Source organism: Lampetra planeri, chromosome 25, assembly GCF_965212315.1.
Source record: "Lampetra planeri chromosome 25, kcLamPlan1.2.h2, whole genome shotgun sequence".
NCBI lineage: Eukaryota > Metazoa > Chordata > Hyperoartia > Petromyzontiformes > Petromyzontidae > Lampetra > Lampetra planeri.
The window spans coordinates 11,764,515-11,787,674 of record NC_136131.1 but is presented as its reverse complement, the minus strand read 5'-3'; the positions used below and the strand labels follow the sequence as shown (position 1 = coordinate 11,787,674).

The 23,160-nt window shown below is 47.3% G+C and overlaps 1 protein-coding gene across 2 annotated transcripts; it reads right to left on the bottom strand.

The window, feature by feature from the left end:
* Positions 1-1,574: 1,574 nt before the first annotated feature.
* SMYD3 (SET and MYND domain containing 3) lies at positions 1,575-22,847 on the bottom strand. Of its 2 annotated transcripts, XM_078606326.1 has the most exons (12): positions 22,579-22,844; positions 20,346-20,412; positions 17,553-17,660; positions 15,762-15,825; positions 14,865-15,001; positions 13,213-13,280; positions 12,009-12,111; positions 11,188-11,298; positions 9,527-9,614; positions 8,565-8,742; positions 6,792-6,900; positions 1,575-4,919 (listed from the first exon to the last, which is right to left on the bottom strand). In XM_078606326.1, exons 1-12 carry the CDS (start codon positions 22,737-22,739, stop codon positions 4,824-4,826), a joined length of 1,290 nt encoding a protein of 429 aa, XP_078462452.1. In that variant the 5' UTR covers positions 22,740-22,844; the 3' UTR covers positions 1,575-4,823. The 2 variants fall into 2 exon arrangements, 1 of the variants encoding a protein (XP_078462452.1); XR_013587393.1 differs by lacking the exon at positions 1,575-4,919 and having other exon boundaries at positions 6,843-6,900; positions 9,454-9,614; positions 22,579-22,847.
* Between the last annotated feature and the right edge of the window lie 313 nt (positions 22,848-23,160).

Sequence of the window (23,160 nt, the reverse complement as noted above, 5' to 3'; positions counted from 1 at the left end):
GTTTTTACTCAATTTCCCAATACGGGTGAACCGTATGGGTCGACACGGTACGAGAATCGGTGCGGCGGGCGTGATTGCAACCGCACGAGGGGGGTGCCCTGCAGGAGCCATCACCTGGCGGGGTGCCCTGCAGGAGCCACCTCGAGAACGACCACAGGGATTCGACGATGTCCGTTTGCTGGCCACGTTCGCGATGACGCAACATGGGCAGCGAACTGCTGCTTCGGCAGGAGGCTGCCTCTGGGCAGAACGACCTCTTTGGCGAGGTTGTGGTACGCGGCACGGACTTCGCGCGGTGCGCTTTGTGGGAAGCGACGGCCTACGCCAGCGTTCGCTTCTGCGACAAGCGGCCAGTAATAAGTGGGCACCACTGAAGATGTGAGATGGGGGGAGGTAAACACGTTCCTTGAATCGAGCGAGGTTCAGGGGAACGTGGCAATGGGAGCCGCTTGGCAGGGAATTACAAACTTGGGCCGTGCGAGGAAAGAGCGCTTTGACCTGCACCGTGTGCGTAGCATAACAACAATAAGAGCACCAACAACATCAACAACATAAACACCAACAACACAAACACCAACACCAACATCACCAACGTGTTCATACTGTTAACCACAGCAATTCTGGGCACCTGTGAGTGAATGGGTTGACTTTGAGACTGTGTCGAGCTTGACCTACACCGAATTCCCACAGCGGTCTACTGTTAAGCCCAAGCGCAATGGGCATGCCTTGAATTAATGACGCCGCTGCCGCATAATACACCAGTGACTACGCTGCCTTGTGCGCGCATTTGCATGGACGTCACCACTTCAGATACTTTGTAAACAGACACGAGCAAAATCGTGTATTGCAAAGATAACCTTTGCAGTTGCAACATTTAATCGGTCCCGTGTGCCCCATAACAACAAAAATAAACCGCCATGCAATGCGAGGCATAAGAGGGAGTTAAGAGGGGAGATTGGTTGCACTGCTGCTGCTGCTAAGACGATGAAATCACGCCAACGCGTCGGTGGGCAAAGGTGCAGCCCTGCAAACGCTCGCTCACGCCACTGCTGGCGGAAGAAGCCTCCACGAGAAAAAAACTCTACAAGAGCCCCCCCCCTCCCTCCCTCCTCTGGAGGACAGCTCGCCTACATTAGCACGCTTGCCAGACGTACGCCGACCTCGATCACGACTTACACTTTACCCCACCGCACTCGACCTGCGCGTCAACGCGTCTGCACAAAATGCAGATTTATTTTTGAGCACCATGTAAATTCGCCGAACAGCAATGTGTACGGACCGTATTTATCCATCGAGAGCAATTACGATTTGTATACGTCACCCTGCTCTACCGAGCTACGCGATACCCTTGCACGGATTATGGTAAATGCTGATGGCGTTTCTGGTTTTTATAACGCTGAAGAAATTGCAGCATTCCCACTGGCATCTTATTGCGGGTTGGAGCGTATTGTGCACGAGTGTTAAATCACTACTTAAATCAATTACCTGTATAAATAACAGCAACGCTAAATCAGGTGTTCGGTGTATCGCCCGGTTCGGTACAACATTTTGATAAACCCATCGTAACAAACGCATTTTGTTAAAAATTTATTACAAAGAATCTGTAAAAAAACACAAAGAAAACATGCTTTTACAAAGTATTAGAACATGGTATATTGGCATCATTAATATGTGAACATTAAACTAAAGCACAAAACCCAAGTGTGCCAATACACACTTAGCTCACCGACCCATGCAAGGAGGGATGGCGCCGTGGCTCACGCTGCGCTACGCACCCAACGGCCCGAGTTCGAGGTCAGACCGCAGCGGAGTGGTCAGCGATGATCTGAGCAGGTCCTTGCGCGCCCCATTCACACGCCCGTGACCAACGTGGCATGGAGAGGCCTTCAATGGTCGATTGAAAAAAAATTAACCCGTAAAAACAAAGTTTTTCACTATAAATCCTTTATATGCGTGGCGGCTAGAGTCCTCTCGTCCTCTGGCTTGAGATGGCTGCCACCTATGGGTCAGATGATTGCCTGCCACCATTAAGCAATTGGTAATTAAATATAAAAAAAAATTCCTAAAAAGTGTAAAGTTATGGAAAAAAATTTTCACGAAAATAAATTGTCACGCACAACGAGTCTGTGTGCAAAATGTCAGCTTGATTGGATCACGGGAAGTGGGTTAAAAACGACCGAAAGATGTGCACGGTCCTAAGCGCGCAAGCAAGCAAATGAACTTAATATAAAGGATTTAAAAACGTTTTTTACAAGACCATAGAAGTGACAGCTGTTAAGATTGAGTCAAGGATACCGATTACATTACCATGGCATCTCACGGTTTAAGATGCTGAAATTGTTGACGAAGCAAGCTAGCTTTGCATCGCCATTATCCATATCGTTGACTTAAAGAGTATTTTGAAATCCTCAATGCACATCTGGATGAGTCACCCCCCATGCTATCGATTATGGTGTTTGTACGACCATATTTCACCATGCTGATGAGTGTGGATTAGCGAAGAGAAGTGGGTAGGGGCGAGGTGGGGGCTACCAGCCGGCTCTAGATATCACTCGCCACCGATGTCAACCGTGACCGGGTATCGAACCGAGCTCACCAGGTTCATGTTGCACAGCGCTAAACACTGGGCCATCGCTCCACCCCAATTATTTAGTGGTTCCGAAAATGTGCTCCACTGTGCATTCACTGACAAGTCAGACTAAAGCTGGACCTTCCCTTTGGAGGAAGAAGTAATTCACGTATTAATCCCATTATATTAAATTAACACCGAATACATCTAATCCATCAAAAACTTGCTTTATTGTACATGACTATTTGAAACAATGCACCGCTGATGTATTCATCAAAGCGAGAGCACTTTATTGGCGCCGACTGCACTTCTGCCCGCTTCGCGCCCGTGTAAAAATATCCAATCCCCTGGCACTCCCCAATAAAGTGCAGGGGCGTTGCCGTCGGCTTCGCTTCAAATTCCACGAAAGGCCAATAAAGTCTCTCGCCCTGGAAGAAGGCCCCCTTCTTGGCTCCATCTCAAAATGTAAGTGTTTTTTTATTATATCAAAAACGTAAACCTCGAGATCACCGTGAAGCAAGAGGCCTTATCAATCCACCAGTGTTGTCAGTCATGCGGGTTAGCTTGACCATACTTCACCGCACTGGTCAGTGTGGGTTGGTGACAGGGAGCCCAGGACCGGTTCGGATTTCACTCACCACTGACATTAGCCATGGCCAGGAGACAAATTCAAGTCGCCAGGTTCACTGCGCGCAGCGTACGACCCACACCACCAGACCACTTCGCCCACCAAACAAGACCTATGCATAGCGTACACGTCGATCGACATGCCATGTTTAGTGGGGAAAATCGTGAGGACTCCCACCTCTTGCAAAACATCTATTCAGCCTGGAGAGGAGGCCAAACTACCCTCTCCGAGTGGCTCTCTGGAGCGCTGCTAAGTGGAGGCCTCACCGTCAGCAGTGGCTCGAGCAAGCAAGAGCATGCCTGCACCTTTACATTCTATGTCTTTTATATAATTGCTCTCTCTGGGAATTAAAATTCACAATTTCGTGGCAAGCTCACATTAATTTACAGCTCAAAAGAGGATGTGGTACTTGGGATTATCTTGTATTTTTCTTTCCTCTCCAGGTAACCACTCGGCTTAACGAAGTCGCACCACATTTATTATGAACCACCCAAGAGAAGCACTGTAGATTTTAATTTTTTTAAACACCCAACAATCCAAGGAATGTTTAAAATCGGCTGAACTGCTGACGAGTTCAATCACGCCTGGCGCTACCACAGCCCCGTCTCTGCGCCACGCGGCGTCGCCTTCCGGCGCGTTCCCAGCGGCAGGGCGTGAGCAAGCGTGCACTCGGCACGGCAGCGCGGGCCGCCGAAGCCGACCACCGCACACTTTTACCAAAAGCTCCGTCGGGCTTTTTCGGGTGTGGGCGTTCCACTTTTCCGCAACGTTTCCATCACTTAGTCTAGCTACGTTGCCAGAAACATTGCAAAAGGAACGTTGAGAAAGCCTAGCGACCAGCAGACTTGGAATGGGGGCAGTTTGTACAGGAAGGACAGACCGGTGGTCATTTCCACAGCTGCCAAAAGTCGTTTTTGAAAGGCATCTGCAAAGAGGTATTTATTTCTTATCAACGTCAAAGCTAAAGGTGCAGCCCTGAAATTATTTGCTTACGCCACCTGCTGCCAGAGGAACTTCCACTACAAGGAGCTCTAGGCCCTTCTAAAGAGGTTAACGGGCTTTCTCTTCCATGTTCACCAGACTACTTGGAGGTGAGAGTACCCATTCGCTCTAACCCACCACACACGACCTGCAGATTCCCCTGTGGTGGTGTACCCAATTCCCACTGACGAGTGGACAGGATTTGAAGAAACGATCCGGCGAGCTCCGGATGCTGCCGTGGCCGAATGTTCGGCACAACGCTTGTTCTAAATTTGAGCTTAAACAACTCGCAAAAAATCTATTTAATTCCAGCGTCATAGCCCGAATAGATTAAAACTAATTTGGGGAGGGGGAACACTTCACGGCTAAAGTTATTTTTCTTAAAATTCGCAACTTTCTCGACAATAGTTTGTGCACGTACGCAGGCCAGAGAATCGTAATGGGATAAAAGGAGCTACCGCACCCTTTGACCGCTCCCTGTGTCTTTTCGCACGAGGCGGCAAGAGAAGGCGAGCGAGGCACAGGTGCGGCACCGCCCCCCCCCCCCCCCCCGTTCGGCGTCCTACGGCAGCGCTCCTGGCCCTTGACGGCGCTTCCCCCATCGCTGCGACTTCACGGCGCGATGAAAGAAAGGGCTGCGCCCGCTCACGGCTGGCAACGCTCGCACTCGCTCAGCAGCCGCTCGAGACGCCGGCAGAGAGAGTGCTCCTTGCCGTGCGTCATGCACATCATTTGAAAGGCCTGGCAGGGGCGGTGGTAGGGGAACAAAACAGGGTGGGGGGGGGCAGGGAGAGAGGGAGAGGAAGTCTGTGAACAGGAAGGCAAGCACTGAGCACACTGGCCTTTCAAAGAAGTGTGTATCAAAAAATAAAAGAATCCATCCCACCACGAACCGATATGACCTAAGCACTATGCGCGTGCTTTCTGCGGGAAAATGTCATCGCGCACAAGAAAGCCTCGGCACGAGTAAGAACTGCTCGGCCACCTTGACGTTGTCACCGATTTGTAGGGCTTTTGATGCCGACGGCCAGCGCGCTCGACTATTGCCAATCCAAGCCAGAGGTTCGATCTCCCGGCGTGGCGCTTGCAACACAGGCGGCAAGTTTCTTAACCCCCCCACCCGCCTCCCCTCCCACCGCCCGCAGCTGTGGACCCAGCGGTATAAAGGCGGTGCAGCAACACAGCGTATCGGCAGTTGGTGGGGTCAAATGTGGGCAGCTCCCAACAACTTTCTGAGATGAGTGGCCAGTGTTGAATGCTAGGTCAGCATATCCCCTTAGAGGGGGCCTCTCTCAAGTGCCCTCCAGTGGAGGAGCTTCTGCCAACAGCGGCATGAGCGCAGCAATTTACAGGGCTGCCCCTTTACCTTGTTTTGCCCTTTCACCCTCGGCGATGCCTGTGTACTTCCAGGCAACAAGCAGCGACTGTGAGAATAATCATTAACATTTGCACAAGGCAGATTGGTTGTTCTACGTTGAGATGAAGCACATTAGGAAAGGTGAAACCCTTTTGTTGCTGTAATTACTGGACTTGGGCATTTTTCTTCCCACATAAAATAAGAATTGCAAACCTTTAGTGTTAATGTCAAATAATTTGATGAGGGAGGTAAACAGCACTTGCGCACTGCTGCATCACCTTGCTTGTGGATTTTCTAATTTGACCGTTAAGGGTGAGGTAACTTTGGCAGCTGGTACAATAACAATGCACTCCGCCACCTGCTTTAGAAATGCAAATCAATCGGGTATCCACAGTTCAGGTTTGCAATGTCTGATTTTTTTTAACGTTCAATCAAATACAAAATTGACTTGTACCTATATTTACTTTTATCGAAAATGGTCCACGCCAATGCACCGAGTTTGAATACGAACATTACTTTTTCTGACAATCAGGACCCCAATATTTTTAGATAACAATGCTTTTGCCAATAACATTTGGCAAACAGGCGACTTTTTTTTTTTATAAGCGTGACTGCTGATGAGACCAAGAAGGTCGAAACTGGTCCAGAGTTTGCCTCACTTAAACAAATGCTGCTGGATATTATTATTATTAGAAGACAGTTGCGTTGAGGAACTAAAATATATAATTATTAATGTGGAGAAGCAGAACGGAGTTTTGATCGTGCATGCTCTCTTGGAGCATTATGGGTAAAAAAATAAAAAGCAGACCAGACACAAATACTGATGATGCTCTGCTTGAGCACCATGGTGGCGAGATGTTAACTACCTCGCCTAGTATACAGGAGGTCGTGGGTTCGATCACGACTATGACGCCTGCTGTATATTTGGAGTTTGCATGTCCCCCCCCCCATGGTCGTGTGGATTTTTTTCCGGGTCATCCGGTTTTTCCCTCCGCAGTTAGAATCAACGTGCGTTTAGAGTATTTGGCTGCTATAAATTCCCACGTGATAAGCCACTTCGTTGGGTTATTACTTGTGGCCAGGTCTCTTCTGAAAATGAGCTACTGTAATTACACTAAGTAGCTCGGTGGGCCTTACCTGGTAAAATAAGTAGTTTAGTTTTCCGTTTGCTACAGCTCGTTTTGCAATTTGGCATGAACACTGAAGGGTGTTTACAATGCAAGGCAGAGAGAAACGGGCTGCAACACTGTTTGTACCTCCTTGAACGTGACGAATGCTTTCTGCGACTGATGGAGATAATTTTCCAGTTTCCCTATCTTCATCAGCTGCACAGCTAACTGCGGATGTGCCTGCCGGTAATATTGCCTGCATTTCCACACACACACACACGCGCGCACGCACACACGTAGCCACATTGTTGCACAAACTTGGGCAGAAAAAGTGCTGCAGAATGTCACATTTTCAAGAAAATGAATGTTGTATTCTAGTACAGAAAAGTATGTCGGATTCCACATTACCATTGCGATTTACATAATATATACCGTGAATACACGCACATTTATAAATAGGACTTGACACAAAACAGTTGTATGAATACGTACCACTGTGAATATTTTTAATGTTAATATAAGGTAAACGTTCACGTGGTGATACTGGTTAACTGTTGTCAGATTGCTCTCCAACACACCGGTATGCTGAAGCGGTAATAAACTGGCACGTTTAGTTCACGTGACAATTTTTTTTTATCAGCTGCGTCAGGCAGAGGTGGAACGACGACACATTACGTGATCCGACCCAAACAAACGACGACGAATCATATTGGTCGCAAAATCCTACGCCGTGAGAAAATCCCCGACTGGACAGCACACCTGATGTAACAAAAGCACACCCCCCCATTCTCACCGAAACACACGCCTGTTGGGGAAACACATTTTTACTGTTGTCGAATTTTTTTTCTATTCCACGATGGACCTCTGGCGGCATTGCATCGTGCCACAGCAGCATCTCGTTACAAACAGCATCTTGTCGCAACAGCATCTCATCGCAACAGCATCTCATCGCAACAGCATCTCACGTGCTCTCACACCACTGCGGACCGATGGCTTCAAGCGATGCTTTTGCCACAGTTGACTCGGGAAATCGCTCATGTCATTTCCGAAAATGACAAGCAGGCGATCATCTCATCATTTTGCGTTGTTAAAAGAGGTACAAATTGCCGCAGTAGACAAATGCACTGTTCCTAGCGAGGAGACGGGAGCGATGAAATCGGCGCTAGGGTCAAATCATTGATGGCATCCTCAGGAGCGTGAACGATGGCGGCCGGCCGCGGAGGCCTTCACACGGCCGTGGGTCGACCGTGGCCAACGTCGATGACGGCGACGTGGCCATTCGCGCGAATTAGAATATTGTATTTTGTTGCACGAGAATAGAAAAGCAGTGTATTTTGGGTTTAGACATTGTATTGTCACAAAGCGATATTTTAACTCAATCGCACAACTCGTCAATCGTGTGATCACCAGTCGTTACACTGGTGTGGGGGAAGGTGACGGTTCTGGACTCACTCTCCCAATGGCACGTGTGTGCCCATATCCAAAATAAAACCCAAACCTAAAACCTAAACCATGTACAGCAGCACTCATGTAGCCGAGTTATCATTACATTCAATCTTACGAGCCAAGCAGGGTTGGGCCTAGTTAGTGCTTGAATTGGTAACCAGCAATTACATTCCATTAGGAAGCCACTGGAGCTATGCACTGTTAAATATAAATTGAAAACTAGAACTGCTTTTGGCATTTAGTTATCCTTCCCCCACACCTGCGATTAACACGGTTGGCTACGTACTGTGCGAAAGAAGTGCAGCATACATATATACATACAACAGAAATCTGTGGCAATTTAAATATATTTTTCTTCGAAAACAAATCGGCAACTTTATCATCGGGCACACGACGGACGACCAAAACATATTTTGCAACAACCAAACAAAAACTTACACCAACGGTAATAACTGCAACCAAAACCAAAATCACCTGTAGAAGGGCACGGCCTCCCGTGCAGAACTCAGCGCCTTGCTCCACTGATGGGTGTCAATGTAGGCGCTGCACACGTAGTCGAGCAACTTGAGGTACTGCACGTTGCTGCTGGGGACCTGTGCTGCTGCTGCCTTCTGCAGCATGGCCTCGCACAGCGCCAGAGCCTCCTGCTGACCTGCCGCCACCACCACCACAAGCAGAACCTTGATTGACACTGCAGGAGGAATCCGACGAGCTATACAGATCTTTTTACACAGATGTCCAGGAGAGGCGGGTCAGAAAGTTACAACAAACAATAGGAAAACACTACAGAGGAGTGCAAAGTATAGCAAAGGTAAACAAATCACTAAACAACTCAAACTAGTTCTATTTTACCAGGAAAAGCTCACTGAGCTATTACCTTCTTTTTCAGAAGTGACCCCACCACAAATGAAAGCTCAAAGAAGTGGCTTACCAAGCCACGACGCACCACGAGCACACGCAGAGAGCCCTGTGTTCGTGCAACCCCCCAAAAGCATCACGCCCACAGACAAAGGGACTTAAAAATATATTTTCTTACGTGCCGAGAAAGATCAGAATGATGGTTGTATTTTCTTTGACACAATGCGCTACGGCAACACAAAACGAGTGTGTATGGCATTGCTTATACTGTGCTAAACGGCGACCCATTTTATGCACAGTGATCTTGCAATTAAAGAATGGTAATCTGGCAGCATTGGTTTATCAAGAACGGCTCGCCCTATGAGACCCAGAAGATCAGAATCAGTAGAGGGCTTGCTTGCTTAAACAAGTGTAGCTGGATAACATTGGTCTGCAAAGGTTGATGGATTATAACGTTTTAATTTACACGTGGAAACAGAGGAGCTCTGTGTACAGATGTGTTTACCGATGCTGCTGTAAGCTCAGCTGAGAGCGTGGCTGGCGTTTTGTTTCGAAATGGAAAAATGAAGACAACGTACTGACATCCGCGTTTGCTTTATCGATTTTCAACATGAGGCTTCGAATGGCTTCAACTACTTCCTTGTCGCCATTCTCCATGTCTGTATCCTGCAATGAAATAAACAGATGTAGGGAATTTAATAAAAATTAATCACAACAAATGACGATTATGGGGGACAGCGGGGAGCAGTGGTTCACGCACCGCGCTATGAACCCAACGAACAGAGGAGGTTTCACTCCTGGCCATGGCTGACATCGGTGGCAAGTGACATCTGAACTGCTCTTGGACAATCCTTGCCGCCCCCCGCACTCCCAGCAAACCAACGTCACCTCAACTCGCACTGACCACACGCGGTGAAGTGTGGTCAAATAACCCCCACGGGATGGGGGGAGGCCTTCATCCAGCAATGGATTCAAAAGGGGCTCAAAACTACCACTGTTCATTTTCATTGCATCTCAAGGTCTGCTTTACGATGTTGACCAGGCATAATAAAGGCTTCATAATGCACTTGTGCAATGAAAATGGGAGGTACACGATAGTTTACTGCAAATCCTGCAAGTATGGTATGTGAACAAAAATTGTCTTCATTGGTAATGACAGTATGTTGTTATTAAAATTAACAAACTCAACACATCTTCTTGGTTCTTTCGGTAAAGTCACGTAGAAGGGAAATAATAAAATAATAAAAATAAAACATAATAAAATCATTCCCACGACGTTTCGCCTGAAGACGGCTGCTTGCGTTGTGGCCGAAACGTCGTGAGAATTATTTTATTATGTTTTATTTTTATTATTTTATTAGTTCCATTCTACGTGACTTTACCGAAAGAACCAAGAAGATGAATCTTCCCAACTGTTTAAACTTCCACACCGGGAAACTCAACTGGCGACTCCGACATTGCAAATCTCGCGTGCTGACCATGACGCCACGGCAGAGTGGTCGCCTGTGGCGGCCGCTGGATACGTCTCTTGGTAGAAGGTGCATGGGGAGAAGGGGAGTGTGTGCAGTTTGTAATCTTCACAATGAGCAGGTAAGTATTGTTAAGTGTTTTCTTTACTTCGATCACAAGTTGGGCCCATCCCATCGACAGGGCTCGTGAATTGCAAATCGCGACTCTACGGGACATCTGGCAAAAAAACATTAGCAAGCTGCAGCGTGGACAAAATTGTCTGGCACGTGGTCGTGATGGGTCACGCAATATCCGACCAGGTCCGCCCGGTGCTCGCCGAGCTGCATTGGCGTTGCCGAACGAACACGCTGTGAGGTCGCACTCATCACACGCAAGGCGCTTGCCACGAATGAACCACGATACCTCGCTGATCTCGTCAAGGTGCATTAAACCATCACGTGACTTTACCGAAAGAACCAAGAAGATGAATCCCTGCAGTCACGAAAGCTTTAAATCGAAATTTAAACTCAGCACATTTGGTATTGCCACCATTCACATAGCGCAACGGCTATCACGGAGGAAGGCACCACACGTCTCACAGTCTGCAGCAGCTTCACAGTTGGGGGAAAGTGTTGCCATGTGTAGTCCCAACACGTCTGTGCCCCTTCTCCCACTGGCGGAGCCGAGAAGCCACGCAGCTCCCCGACGTCGAACCGCGTCGCAGAGAGCTTGCGGCACCACGCGCCACGGAGATCGCCCGGTGAAAGCGACGTCGCGTGCGGAAACTCACCCCCAGGCCTTGCTCGCAGAGGCTGCACTGGCAGGTGAAATAGTAGCGCCGCAGCAGCTCCTGCCTGCGCGTGCGGCTCGGAGACAGCGTGTCGATGTAGCTGATGCAGAGCTGTGGGCGCGCAGTGGGAGGCCATGGGGAAACGATCGCAGGGAGCACAGCAAGTCAACAAGACCTGCTTTTATCCGAGGTGGTTATATGTTGAACTTCTTTGCACCGTGCATAGCCAAGCGTGCTAATCGGAGGTGCGCTGGGGAAGGACAACTAAACACAAACAAGCGCGTTGATTCAGTAGCTTCACAATAAAATGTAATTGGTGGTTACCATTTCAAGCACTCAACCAGGCTAAGCCCTGCTTGGCTAACGAGATCAAATGAGATAAGGGCGGACCTCTGGACGATTTTGCCATAGGCTATGTTGCTACATTCTATCACAGCAAGACGTTTAGGCCCTGTAACTGCTTCCTCAAGCCACGACCCGGCAGAAGGGTCTCACCCGTCAGAGGTTTGTTTAACCTATAGTTTCCCACGATGGACAGACGTCTTGGAAATTGTGGGAAAACCCACACTCTACCCCACCCACACGCAGCTGCCCATCTACGAAATGTCCATGGCACTCATTTATACTGCTAAGTGGACAGAGGGTGAGAGGATTTAATAAAAGTGCCCATTTTTGTTCAACCGTCTCACCGCGAGAACAAATCGCCGGAGCAAGTCCGGTATTTGTGAATCTTTCCACAATGGCAGCGTGCCATTCGCTACATTGCATAATAAAATACGACTTAAAAATCCCAAACACATGGCCCATACACATCCACGTACCTCTTCTCCTGCCGGAATGTCCCGCATTGCTCGCAGCAGCATCGTCGAGCCCTCAAAGACGACCACGCAGCTCGGGTCGCAGCTGTGGTTCAGCAGAGACAAACTGCCAGCCGCACAGACACGCACACACACACACACGCGCACGCACGCGCGGAGAAAACGCATGCCACGACTGATACAGGGCTTCCATCCCAGGGATGACCACGCACTCGGATCTTGCTGTTTCCTCCTCTCAAGAGAAACGGCGCACTTCACATTAAGCTAGTCTTGGCCAGCGCTGCCTCCCCTCCCCCCCCCACAAAGTGCCATTTTCGATTCATTTTAATCTATCGGATAAATCAACGGACCATTTTTTTTGTCGAGTCGCCACTGTATATTTCGCACCGATAAGGACACTAAGGGCATTCTGTTTTGTCTCTTTCTGATATACGGCCTTTCTCTTTATTGTACGACGCACAACGTCGCTTCATTTCTCTCCCCACCCGCACCCCACAGTGCCCCTTTCCACCGCAATTCCTCATCAGAAACAAACCACCGTGTGCCACCGTTTATCGACACGCTACTTCGAAACGATATGTGAATTCGAGTTCGCAAAAAAAATAGCAAAATACCGTGTGACACTCAGCAAACTATAAAAAAATAGATAATGTGTTTATTATTATTGTTACGACGATAATGAGTGGAGAATCCATTGCTCTGCATCGGGAAATATGAGGCAGCTGTCATTGTCACTCCTCTCACAATCCTCCTGTACTCAGAGCACTAAAAGTAACCTGATTTTTTACGTAATGAAATGCCAAGATAATGTTAGTCTTTTTGTATATTCTCTATTCTTGACATATTCTGGTGACAGAATTACATTGATAGGAACACAAATTGAAATTAGCAATTTTAATTAACCGTCGTTAGTCTTCTGTATTCGTGTCCCGCCCCCTTCGGTGTTGCTATCCATCGTCTTCCAAACTTCTTCTCCCGCAGTTTCAAGTCAATGTTTATTTGTTACACGGAAAATCCCGTTTAGCCAGTTACCCAGTTAGCTTGTGTGGCAACGGCCCATAGTCACTAACAATAGTTACTTTTGAGGGTGGAGAAGCAGCCAGCCAGGAACCAGCCAGGAAATTATAGGTGAGGACTATTTTGAAATGGTAGTAATTTCCCCAAATATGAAAAGCCAGCGCGTGTGATATTCACTGCTGAAACAAACCTCGGGTAAATTGCGACACCGAGATCTTGAAATTCGCCGTCGCACACCGAAAAACTGTTGCAGGTGATCTGGGAAGGTGAAACAATGTGCAAGGAGCAATGAACACAACAAGCCACTCTCCGTGCGGAACCACCACCCGGGGACGCCGCAAGACGATGCGGGCGGCCACCGACAATGTTGGCGGGACATAACGAGCATCGCGGGGAGAACCGCGGCTCATCGCGCTGGCGCCAAACAACACACGCGCTGCCGAGGGAAGGTGCTATCCGATTAATTCTGTGCCTTTCAATGACCTTCTGATGCGCCCCTATTGGGTTTTCCATTAGCACCTTCCCGTCATGTACGCGTTTTCCAGATGGCCACATTTCCATTTGGATTAGGCTGCGAATGACGTGTCCCAAGAATTAAAATTTCAAATAAAACAAAGCACGTTTGCATATTAAATTATCATCATCTGACCAATTTTTTTATCGTCTTTCCTTAACATTTAACGTTTATTTATTTGTTTCTTTGCTCGCTACCTTTAATGTCATTTTATTGTATTGACAGAACGCCTCGCTTGAAATGGAACATCTATAATTGCATGGGACGGATGTCTCTAAGGATTAGTGTTCGCTTTGCTGGCGGGAGGTCCCGAGTTCGAACCCAACCGCATAACTCAGGGTTTCCCTTGCAACACAACAGAATGCCTCTCATTCTGCCACAGCATTATTAATAAATCATCATCACTCTCATAATCCATATGCCAAGCAGCATTTGCATACAACATACCAAATTCATATTTATGGCCTCACCAAGTATTTAGCACACAACAATTCCACCCCAGGTTAGCCATGGCTTTAAATATGCAAGCGGTAAAGGTGCAGCCCTGCAATTGGTTGCTCACGCCTCTGCTGGAAGAAGGGGCCTCCGCTAGAGGCAGCTCTATAGTATTTCTATCTCGGATTTATTTGGCCTACTCTTCCACAAAAGTCAGGCGTTCTGGAAGAGGCGGGATTACACATCCTTTACCCCACCACACATAACCAGCCGATCGACTAACTCTGTAGCCGTGCATACTCTGCTGGGTGGTGGGACGTGGCCATGTAGTAGTGTATTAGTGCGTTCGCCACCTTCTGCAAAGGTTCGGGGTTGAAATCCACCTGTCATCCTGATTAACATGGCAGGTATAATAATAAGCATAACACTACGATGCACCATGTGCTTCACAATGGATGTTAAAGATCCCCCCGACGAAGTTCGCAAGAGCAGGCATTTGTTTGGCAGCGTTAGGGGGGGCAACTTCTAAAATGACACTGACAATTTACGAAATCGGGATAACACATAACAATCATCGCCCACAAGTCGCAGACGAATTCACGCTTTCAGGCAGGTGCCGCATAATCTTGTGCCAAGTCATCTTGTGCCCGCAAAGGCAGTTGCCACTGTGGGTGCCCTATGAAATGTTTCATTTGAGACGAGAGGTAAAGCACTCCTGGCATCCTGGGAGATTCAAGCCAGATTGCAAATCAAGCATAATACCCCCCACCTTAACACCGTGGCAGCAAGCCACATGTTATTTAAGTAACGTAAAGACACATTTTGGTGTGGAGTTTGCCCACTGGTAAAGGGTGCTGTGGGATAGCGGGCGTGGGTGTGCGTGTCTGCTGCACCTTGCCGAGCAGCTGCATGACGTTGTCGGCAGGAAGCAGACTGCTCCAGTCCAGGTCTTCCCCCTCCAGGAACATTCGCAGTGTGTTGGCAAGCAGTTCCAGGCCGTTCCGCATCTGTTCACTCATCTGGTCAGTATCTGCATGGCACACGCACAGCAAAGTATGCTTCATTTAGCAAGTTAAAGTTCAACGCCGCATATCCGACCTCGCTGAGCACTCATATGTTGACAACAATAATAAGTTAGCGCATTTGGTATTCGGGCCATGAAGGAAGGTGCTATGTTTCACAGAGTCCGCAGTAGTTTCACAGTAGGGGGGGGGGGGGGGCAATATTGATGTGCATAAACCCAATTGTCCAGTGCGAGCAATAACAACCAACCACTCCATACTCTATTCAAGGTTTTTGTCCGCTGTCAGGGTCAGGTCATGGTCTCAAAAAAAAATCAAACTTGCATTTTAGAAAGGGTAAAATGTTCTGCTCGTATTTGTTGTATTGATTAGCCCCATTCTGGAGTTAGAAGTGGAATGACAAACTTATTTCCATCAATCAATAGTTGTGTGCTACGTTCACGGGTGAGTAGTTATGTAGGCGGGGAGGTATGCATGTAGGCAGACAGCCAGGTACGGAAATAATTAGAAATTTAACAGCCAAGGAGACATTAGCCAAATAAAGACATTAGTCAAAACTTGACTTAAAGCTTTCGTGATTGCAGGAATTCATATTTTTGGGGTCTTTCGGTAAAGCCAAGTAGATAGAAAAATTATAATAAAAATAATAATAAAAATAATCACAATATCACTATCTACATGGCTTTACCGAAAGACCCAAAGAATACACATTAGTTAAACAAACAAAGGCGATGAAGGAAGAGAAATAGGGTGCAGTGCACCACTTACGAGATTGCAGTTGCTGTAGTGAGTAGAACTCCTCTGATGGGCATGGCTTTGAATTCAGCCGAGCCTGAATAAAAAAATAAAAACTAATTAAGTTTTCACATTTTAATTACTTGTACTGATTCAAATGTTGGCATAAAGATTAGTTGCTCGTATCCAAAAGTACACCAGCACGTAACCAGTGAATTTAGTAATTTTTGAAAAACCCCAAACTACATTTACATATTTTGGGAGAAGGAATTTAATTATTGGGTGTATAATAAAATAAAATACATTTCCCCCCCGATGGATAATGGTTGTAGTGTGTGAATTAGTCAATCGCCTTGAGTCTATATCTGTTCACAACCTGAAGACAGGATCACAATAATGCTTGACTTCGCATTAGACGAGAGAAAAATAATGATCCAGCAAACTTATACTTAACATTACCAGCTTAATGCAAAGTGCAATTTCATCATCATCATCAGCAGCGATGATCAATCCACTGCTGAATGAAGGTCTTCCCATCCCACTGGCAGCCCTTATGACCCTTGTGATATAATAATTCACTGAGCACATGCACACAAGCCGATTTCATCACTCCATCTCCTCGTGGTCGGTTTCTCAGCCGCATTACATTCCGTTCCTTGACTGCCACTCCGTTATCATTCATGTCTATTGGTCACCATTCTTCTCTGTGATGTGTTCTGCCCATGCCCGTGTACTTTGATTTACAGTTTCAATATCGTAATTAACCCGTGTATGTTCTCCCAAAGCGTGCGTTCACCCTTCTGTCTTTCAAAGTAATTCCAAAGTGCAATGTCGTAATAAAACATTCAGTTTGTTACCAAATGCATGCTCACTAAATTGCCAATGTATATTTTTTTCACTCTCACACCCCACTAACTGCCCAGCTTGCTATGGCTCTGTAGCATGGAAAAAGAACACAATCAATACTGATTTTCAGTACTAAAAGAACAAGCAGGTTGATCATTACGTCACCAGAAATTGCAGACTTATAATTTGTCTGCTTACATATCAGTACTGTTGTCATCCGATATCTCTTTCATGTTTTTGCAACACTTAATTTTGTAATTGTACTTTGATTAGCCTAAAAATAACCTGCCCAAGCCAACTTTGTGCTGCATAAATATTAATGTTTAACATTTATTTCACCTAAATTTGTTTGTGCAACATATTAGATGTTTTCATATTACACGGTTATTTTAGCTTCTGTTCCGATGTCTATATGCTTCAATGCTGTATTTTATTTGTTTTTCTATTTGTGAATTTGGTGACCCAGGTAACTTGCCAGTGAAACTATCCTGGTGGCCCCTCTCTAAAATTCTCCCTTCTGGTTAAACAAAAAAAAATGGAAACTTGAAACAAGAACTGCAGTTGGCACACCATTCGTACTCCACCACCTTCCGACAAGAAGCATTAACCACAATGCTCTGCGGCGCCACTCGCAATTCGAAGATCACCACAAATTAGGGTTGCAATTCAAGTCGATGACAGGCCATATCAGTGGCGTCATGGCGGACGTAGCGGCCTCCAGTCACCGCAAGCGGTCACCACGTGAACTCGTTGCGTGCAACAGATTCAAATCGAACGTCAATTATTGCACGCGCCATTTGCTGCCAAACGTCGAGAAGTAATCCGATAATTTTAACAAGCAATAAAAACCGGACTAAATACCGTAACCCCTTCCGCACAACCCACGTCACAGAGACGTGTTTTGTGCGATCCGTGTTGTTGTTGTTTTCTCGGGGCCATCCCCGCACGACCGCGAGTCCGCCGGTGCCCGGCGCTCACCAGCTTGAAGAGAATCCGCGCCACCAGGCGCACCATGTCCGTGGGGATGTTTGGAGCGACTTTCTTGAGGCAGCGGCATTCAGATTTGTGCTCCGTCCAAGCGCTTTTCTGAAACCAGCAAACAAAACATCAACACGTGGCGATCCCGGCCAGCTGGTTTTTAAAAAACCTAATAAACTCAAAAATTACCACAGACGCGACGGAATGCCTTATTGATTGAATTACGCAGTGCGATGTTAAGCCATTGTAGTCGTCGACACAACAGGGAAAGGTGCAGCCCTGCAAATGCTTGCTGGTGGAAAGGCCTCGATTAGAGGGAGCTCGAGAGAACCACTGGAGCACTTTGACAGACTTCCACGCTGGCCAGATGCCTTGCAGAGGCCGGGAGGACCCACACTCTACACTGGTATTCGGTGGGGTAAAGTGTGCATGGTATTTAATAATAGACAGGTGGCCATACAACACAATCTATTAATCACACAAACTCTCAAATGAAGGCCTCGTGTTTAGCAGACCTCAACAGTGGTATGTAGCTCCTGGATACCTGCCATACATAAGAGGTACTTTAATTGCAAATTACTTGGGATATTTTTGTTTAGAAAAGCGCAACCCAAAAACCAATGGACATTACATATTCCAGGCTACAAAGTACCACAAAGTTGTAATACAAATCTACAATACTTTAATTGTCAATTAGATGCATGAAATATGCCAATTAAATATGAAACTAGCATAATAAGTAATGATTTCACAAAACTAAATGTGGTAAACTTTTTTTTTATTACAAGGCCAACTGAAAATAAACAATTTTATTATTATTTTATCCCAAAATTACAAATTAAGTTACAATCTGGCAAAGTGAATTCAGCAGACATTGGGACTTTATATAGTTCCGACATTAAAAATGCCAAATGGTATATCGTATTTTGCGGGAACGCTGAATGTGTGTGTGATTCATGTGCGACTGCCAAAAAAATGTGAGTCTCAACAATTTCTAAACCATTTGTGCCTTTACAGCACAAATGCCCAAGATTGATATATAATAGATGCCCTTTATACTGACCAAGGCCGTCACATAATGGTGAAAAATACAGCCTTGATCATTTGAATAAACTTGTCGTTTTCCTTTTTTACACAGCGTATTGGTCACTGGGTGCATAAGGAAAAGTGCTTTCCTCATTCCATATCTCGTAACGCCGAGCATTCTACCCTGGCCGAGTTTTCACCCAAATAGCTGAAAAACGCAGGTGATTTTCAATGGCAACAGAGAGGCGGGCCTTATCACGCCCACTGTGTTATTTTCCATGCTATCCCATTGATGGCTGGAATTTTTTGTGTAGTTCGCGTAATCTTTGCGTTGACCGTTTGTTGAGTCATTGCCACAATCAGAGGGGGGGGGGGGGGCAAAGACGTTTGGACGAGGACAGCTGTGCATCCTGCTGAAAAAATTGGCTTACATGACCACCCCCGATGTGCAGCAATGTAACTGAATGTGTTTTACACTGTGAAAAAACATAATCTGCAAGGACAAAGCACACCCATCACATTGCACAGCGGTCGGTGTAAAATAGCTTCTTCCGTTCAAGTCAGCATACATGGCAGTGGTGGGCAAATTGCAGCACGTGGGCCGCATGCGGCCTGTTGTAAGCGTATTTACGGTGATGCGTAGGGTCATGATTAGTGCACAAGCACGATTTCAAGCTTGCGGCCCACTATCTGCTACACAGCAGCAGGGGTGTAAAGTTTCACCGCCCTCACAATTCAATTATTTGTCGCGCCTCCGGGTTGCGAGTAGATTTATTGTAACGCTGTGATGAATGTAACGGCCTCTCGTGGCTGGAGGTCACGTAAACCTATCGCATTAAGCATGTCGTCATAAGTCACCATCAATCCACTGCTGGATAAAATCCTCCAAGCCATTGCCATCTCTCAGTTCTGCGATGTAACAATCCATCTAACACCTCCACACGATCTGATTTCAACGCTCCCCTCTCTGGATCTACATACACCGAGACGATTTTTCTCCCATGGCTGCCATTCTGTCGTTGAGTCCATTTGGCCACCAACCCTCCTAGTGATGGGTCCTTCCCATGCCCAATTACTGGGATTAATAAAACATCTACGAATCAAGAAACACCAGCTCCTTACACTCGTGATTCGATGTATGCAATGTGAGCTTTTGAATCCTTTTTTTATTGATGCAGCACTACGGCACTAATACATTCCAACGTGGGCATGTTGTGTGTAGGTCAGTCTTAGATTCATGGCTGGGACCCACGAGGCCGACAGCCCCCAATGCCCAGACCGAGGCTGGGATTTAGCTTGAGGCCAGTGTCAAGGCCGGGTGCCCTTTTCCACTGGCACATCCGTGCCGTACGTGGGCCGTGCCGGAGCAGGCCAGAGCCGGTAACGAGAGTTGTTTTTCCACTGTAGAAGCCAAGCTGTACCGCCGACGTCGCCACATGTAACGTTGTAACAATGTGCCGCACGTAGATGACGCCACGATATTTTATCTTCCTCACAGGGTTTTGACGTCACACTCAATGAAACACATCATTAGCCCCACCGCCCCTGGCTCTGCTTAGGCCCGAGCCAGATTCAGAGGTCTTCCCAGGCCGGCGTGCATCACGGTTTTGCCACGGCTCAGGTTGCATGTGCCACTGGAAAAGCCGATATAAGCAAAGTCCTCTGGACCGTGGTCACACACCCAAACGAAATTGAAGCCGAGGACTAGTCCCAAGGATCCAAGACTGGTGTAGGTGGACTTGGAATTGTTAGTTTGGGTTGTGATACCTGGCAGGATGCATTGCAGTAGTAGGCAAACTTGCAGTGCGAGCATCGCAGCAAGCGACCGTCTTTCCTGCAGAAGAGAATCGCAGAATGTTCAGCCAAATACCATTGTACAACAGCATCCGCATCGCTGGATCATTAATACATTTACAATTGTTCAAATTAATGTATTGTATTTAGAGACCATTGCATTTTATTTAGAGCATTGTTATGCACAATTTCAGATGTTGTTGTTGGCATATCATTTTACCACGTGAAAGAAGTAAAAAAAATGCGGTCATGTCATTGAAGATACCGTGTGTGGAATAATGTATTGGCCTTTTATCCGTCCACTTCTGTATGAAGTAGTAACAATATTTGAAACGTTTAGAAACATGTTAGAGCAGCAGGCATCTGGTGTTCGCTCGATACATCGCGGATATCATTAACATACAACAACACGTTCGCCAAAACTACTTTAAGAGAACATTTAGGGAATAAGTGACGTTTCAGTCAACGTCCCTTCCTCACAGCACAAATCACGGCACAAATAATGTGTGCCATGAAAAAGGGGCAGTGCCCAAAACGTCGCCGATATTCTTTTTTAAAGTAAGCCAGTGCCAATGGCCATTGTGTCAAGTTATTACAGCGCAACTGCCAAACGCAGCATCACCAAATAATGAGTTGTCAACATTCGTGGTGCCTCTTGTTCAACGTTCTGCAGTGTTGGGAAGGGACCCACCACGCGTGCCAGCGTTTCATAGGCCGTCTGCGAGGCTGTGCTACGTTGTGAAGCAACAGGGCAGCCAAGGAAAATACAATGTTGTACTGTGCTTCCATGCTCCTAGATATATGCTCCCCGCCTGCACCAAACGCCACTGGCGAAGCGTGGTGAAGTATAGTCAAATAACTTCAATGAACCGCACGGCGTGGAGAGGCTCTTATCCAGCAGTTCACTTGACGAGTCATGTTACTTTAATTCAGATGCTTGTTTAATAAATAGTATTACAATTTTATATAGCGTCATTCATGCTAATTGTACATTAATCATATACAACATCGCATTAAGGGCTAAATACTACTCTGAACAATTACTGTATTAAGTAAATTAAACCTCAGAAAAATAATCACGAATTAAAAAATTACATTAAATGATTCAACAACAAATAAGTTGTCACAACAAAGCAATCAGTCCACGGAGATCCTCGGCTCTTTCAGGAGGGCCCTGCGATTGAGCCTTGGGAGACCTCGGACCTACAAAGGTGGAGAGTGGAAGTAGCGGGAGGGCACACGAGGGGGGGAGGGGGGGGTGACCAGCTCCACGCACGGCCGCCTTTGTCTTTCCAGTGCCGAATCCCTTTGTAGCACAATGCGCTAACCACTAAACTACGGAGTCTCGCACCAGACGGGACAGAGACAAGCATCCCTTGTATAGAGCCAACACACGTTGTGTATAGCAACACAAGTTGTGTATAGCAACACAAGTTGTGTATAGCAATACAAGCTGTGTATAGCAACACAAGCTGTGTATAGAGCCAACACAAGTTATGTATAGAGCCAACACACGTTGTGTATAGCAACACAAGCTGTGTATAGCAACACAAGTTATGTATAGAGCCAACACACGTTGTGTATAGCAACACAAGTTGTGTATAGAGCCAACACAAGTTATGCATAGAGCCAACACACGTTGTGTATAGCAACACAAGCTGTGTATAGCAACACAAGTTGTGTATAGAGCCAACACAAGTTGTGTATAACCAACACAAGTTATGTATAGAGCCAACACAAGTTATGTATATAGCCAACATAAGTTGTGTGTAGCCAACACACGTTATGTACAGCAACACACGTTGTGTATAGCAACACAAGTTATGTATAGAGCCAACACACGTTGTGTGTAGAGCCAACACAAGTTGTATATAGCAACACAAGTTGTGTGTAGCAACACACAACTTGTGTAAAGATCCCCCGTATAGCCTTGACAGACTGCTGGGGCAAGTGCTGTTAGCGAGCACCTATGAAGGCCGGCACTGTGGCACACGAGGGGGTGGGTGGCTAGCACCACGCCCGGCCACCTTTGTCTCCCCAGTGGCGATGTTTACACACCGCACCGGCAACTCATTGAGGCCGAGTCGACCTAGGGGAGGCGCACGACCGGTCCAGATAATAATCGTCACCGGCGTTGGCCGTGAGCGGCAATCGAACTCCGCTCGCCGTGGCCGAAGCGCTGCGGTTGGGCACCGCACTCACGCACCTCGCCAGGCAGTGGTCGCACACCGTGTCGTGGCTGCCCTTCACCACCACGCAGGCGTAGGGCTTCGAGGAGTAGATCAGTGCCCCGGGGTGCACCGCTCTCGTCGCCCGCAGCCCCTGGCCCTTGCCGCCGAAGCACGAGCACCGCTCCATGCTGCACATGCTCGCCCACTGTAGCCCACTGTAGCGCACTGTCCGTCAGCTGTGCCCGGGCGCCACGTGCTACCCACGTGGAGCCTGATGAGGACGAGGCGCGTGGGGTGGGCGTGGCGTGCGTGGGGGGGGGACGTCGCGCGTGACGTCTTCACGCTCGGCGACGTCCCCTGAAGAGGCGTGGCCGAAGAGGTCGTGACGTCATCACGCTCATCCAGTCCCTGCGTCAGCGCGTTGCTGAGTGCCGGCGTCGTTAAGCTCAATCGCTCCTTCAGCGTGTTGCTGTTTGGGACGTGACGTCATCACGTTGAGCTGTCCCCTGAGCGTGTTGCTGTTTGGGGCGTGACGTCATCACGTTGAACTGTCCCCTGAACGTGTTACTGTTTGGGACGTGACGTCATCACGTCGAGCTGTTCCTTGAGCGTGTTGC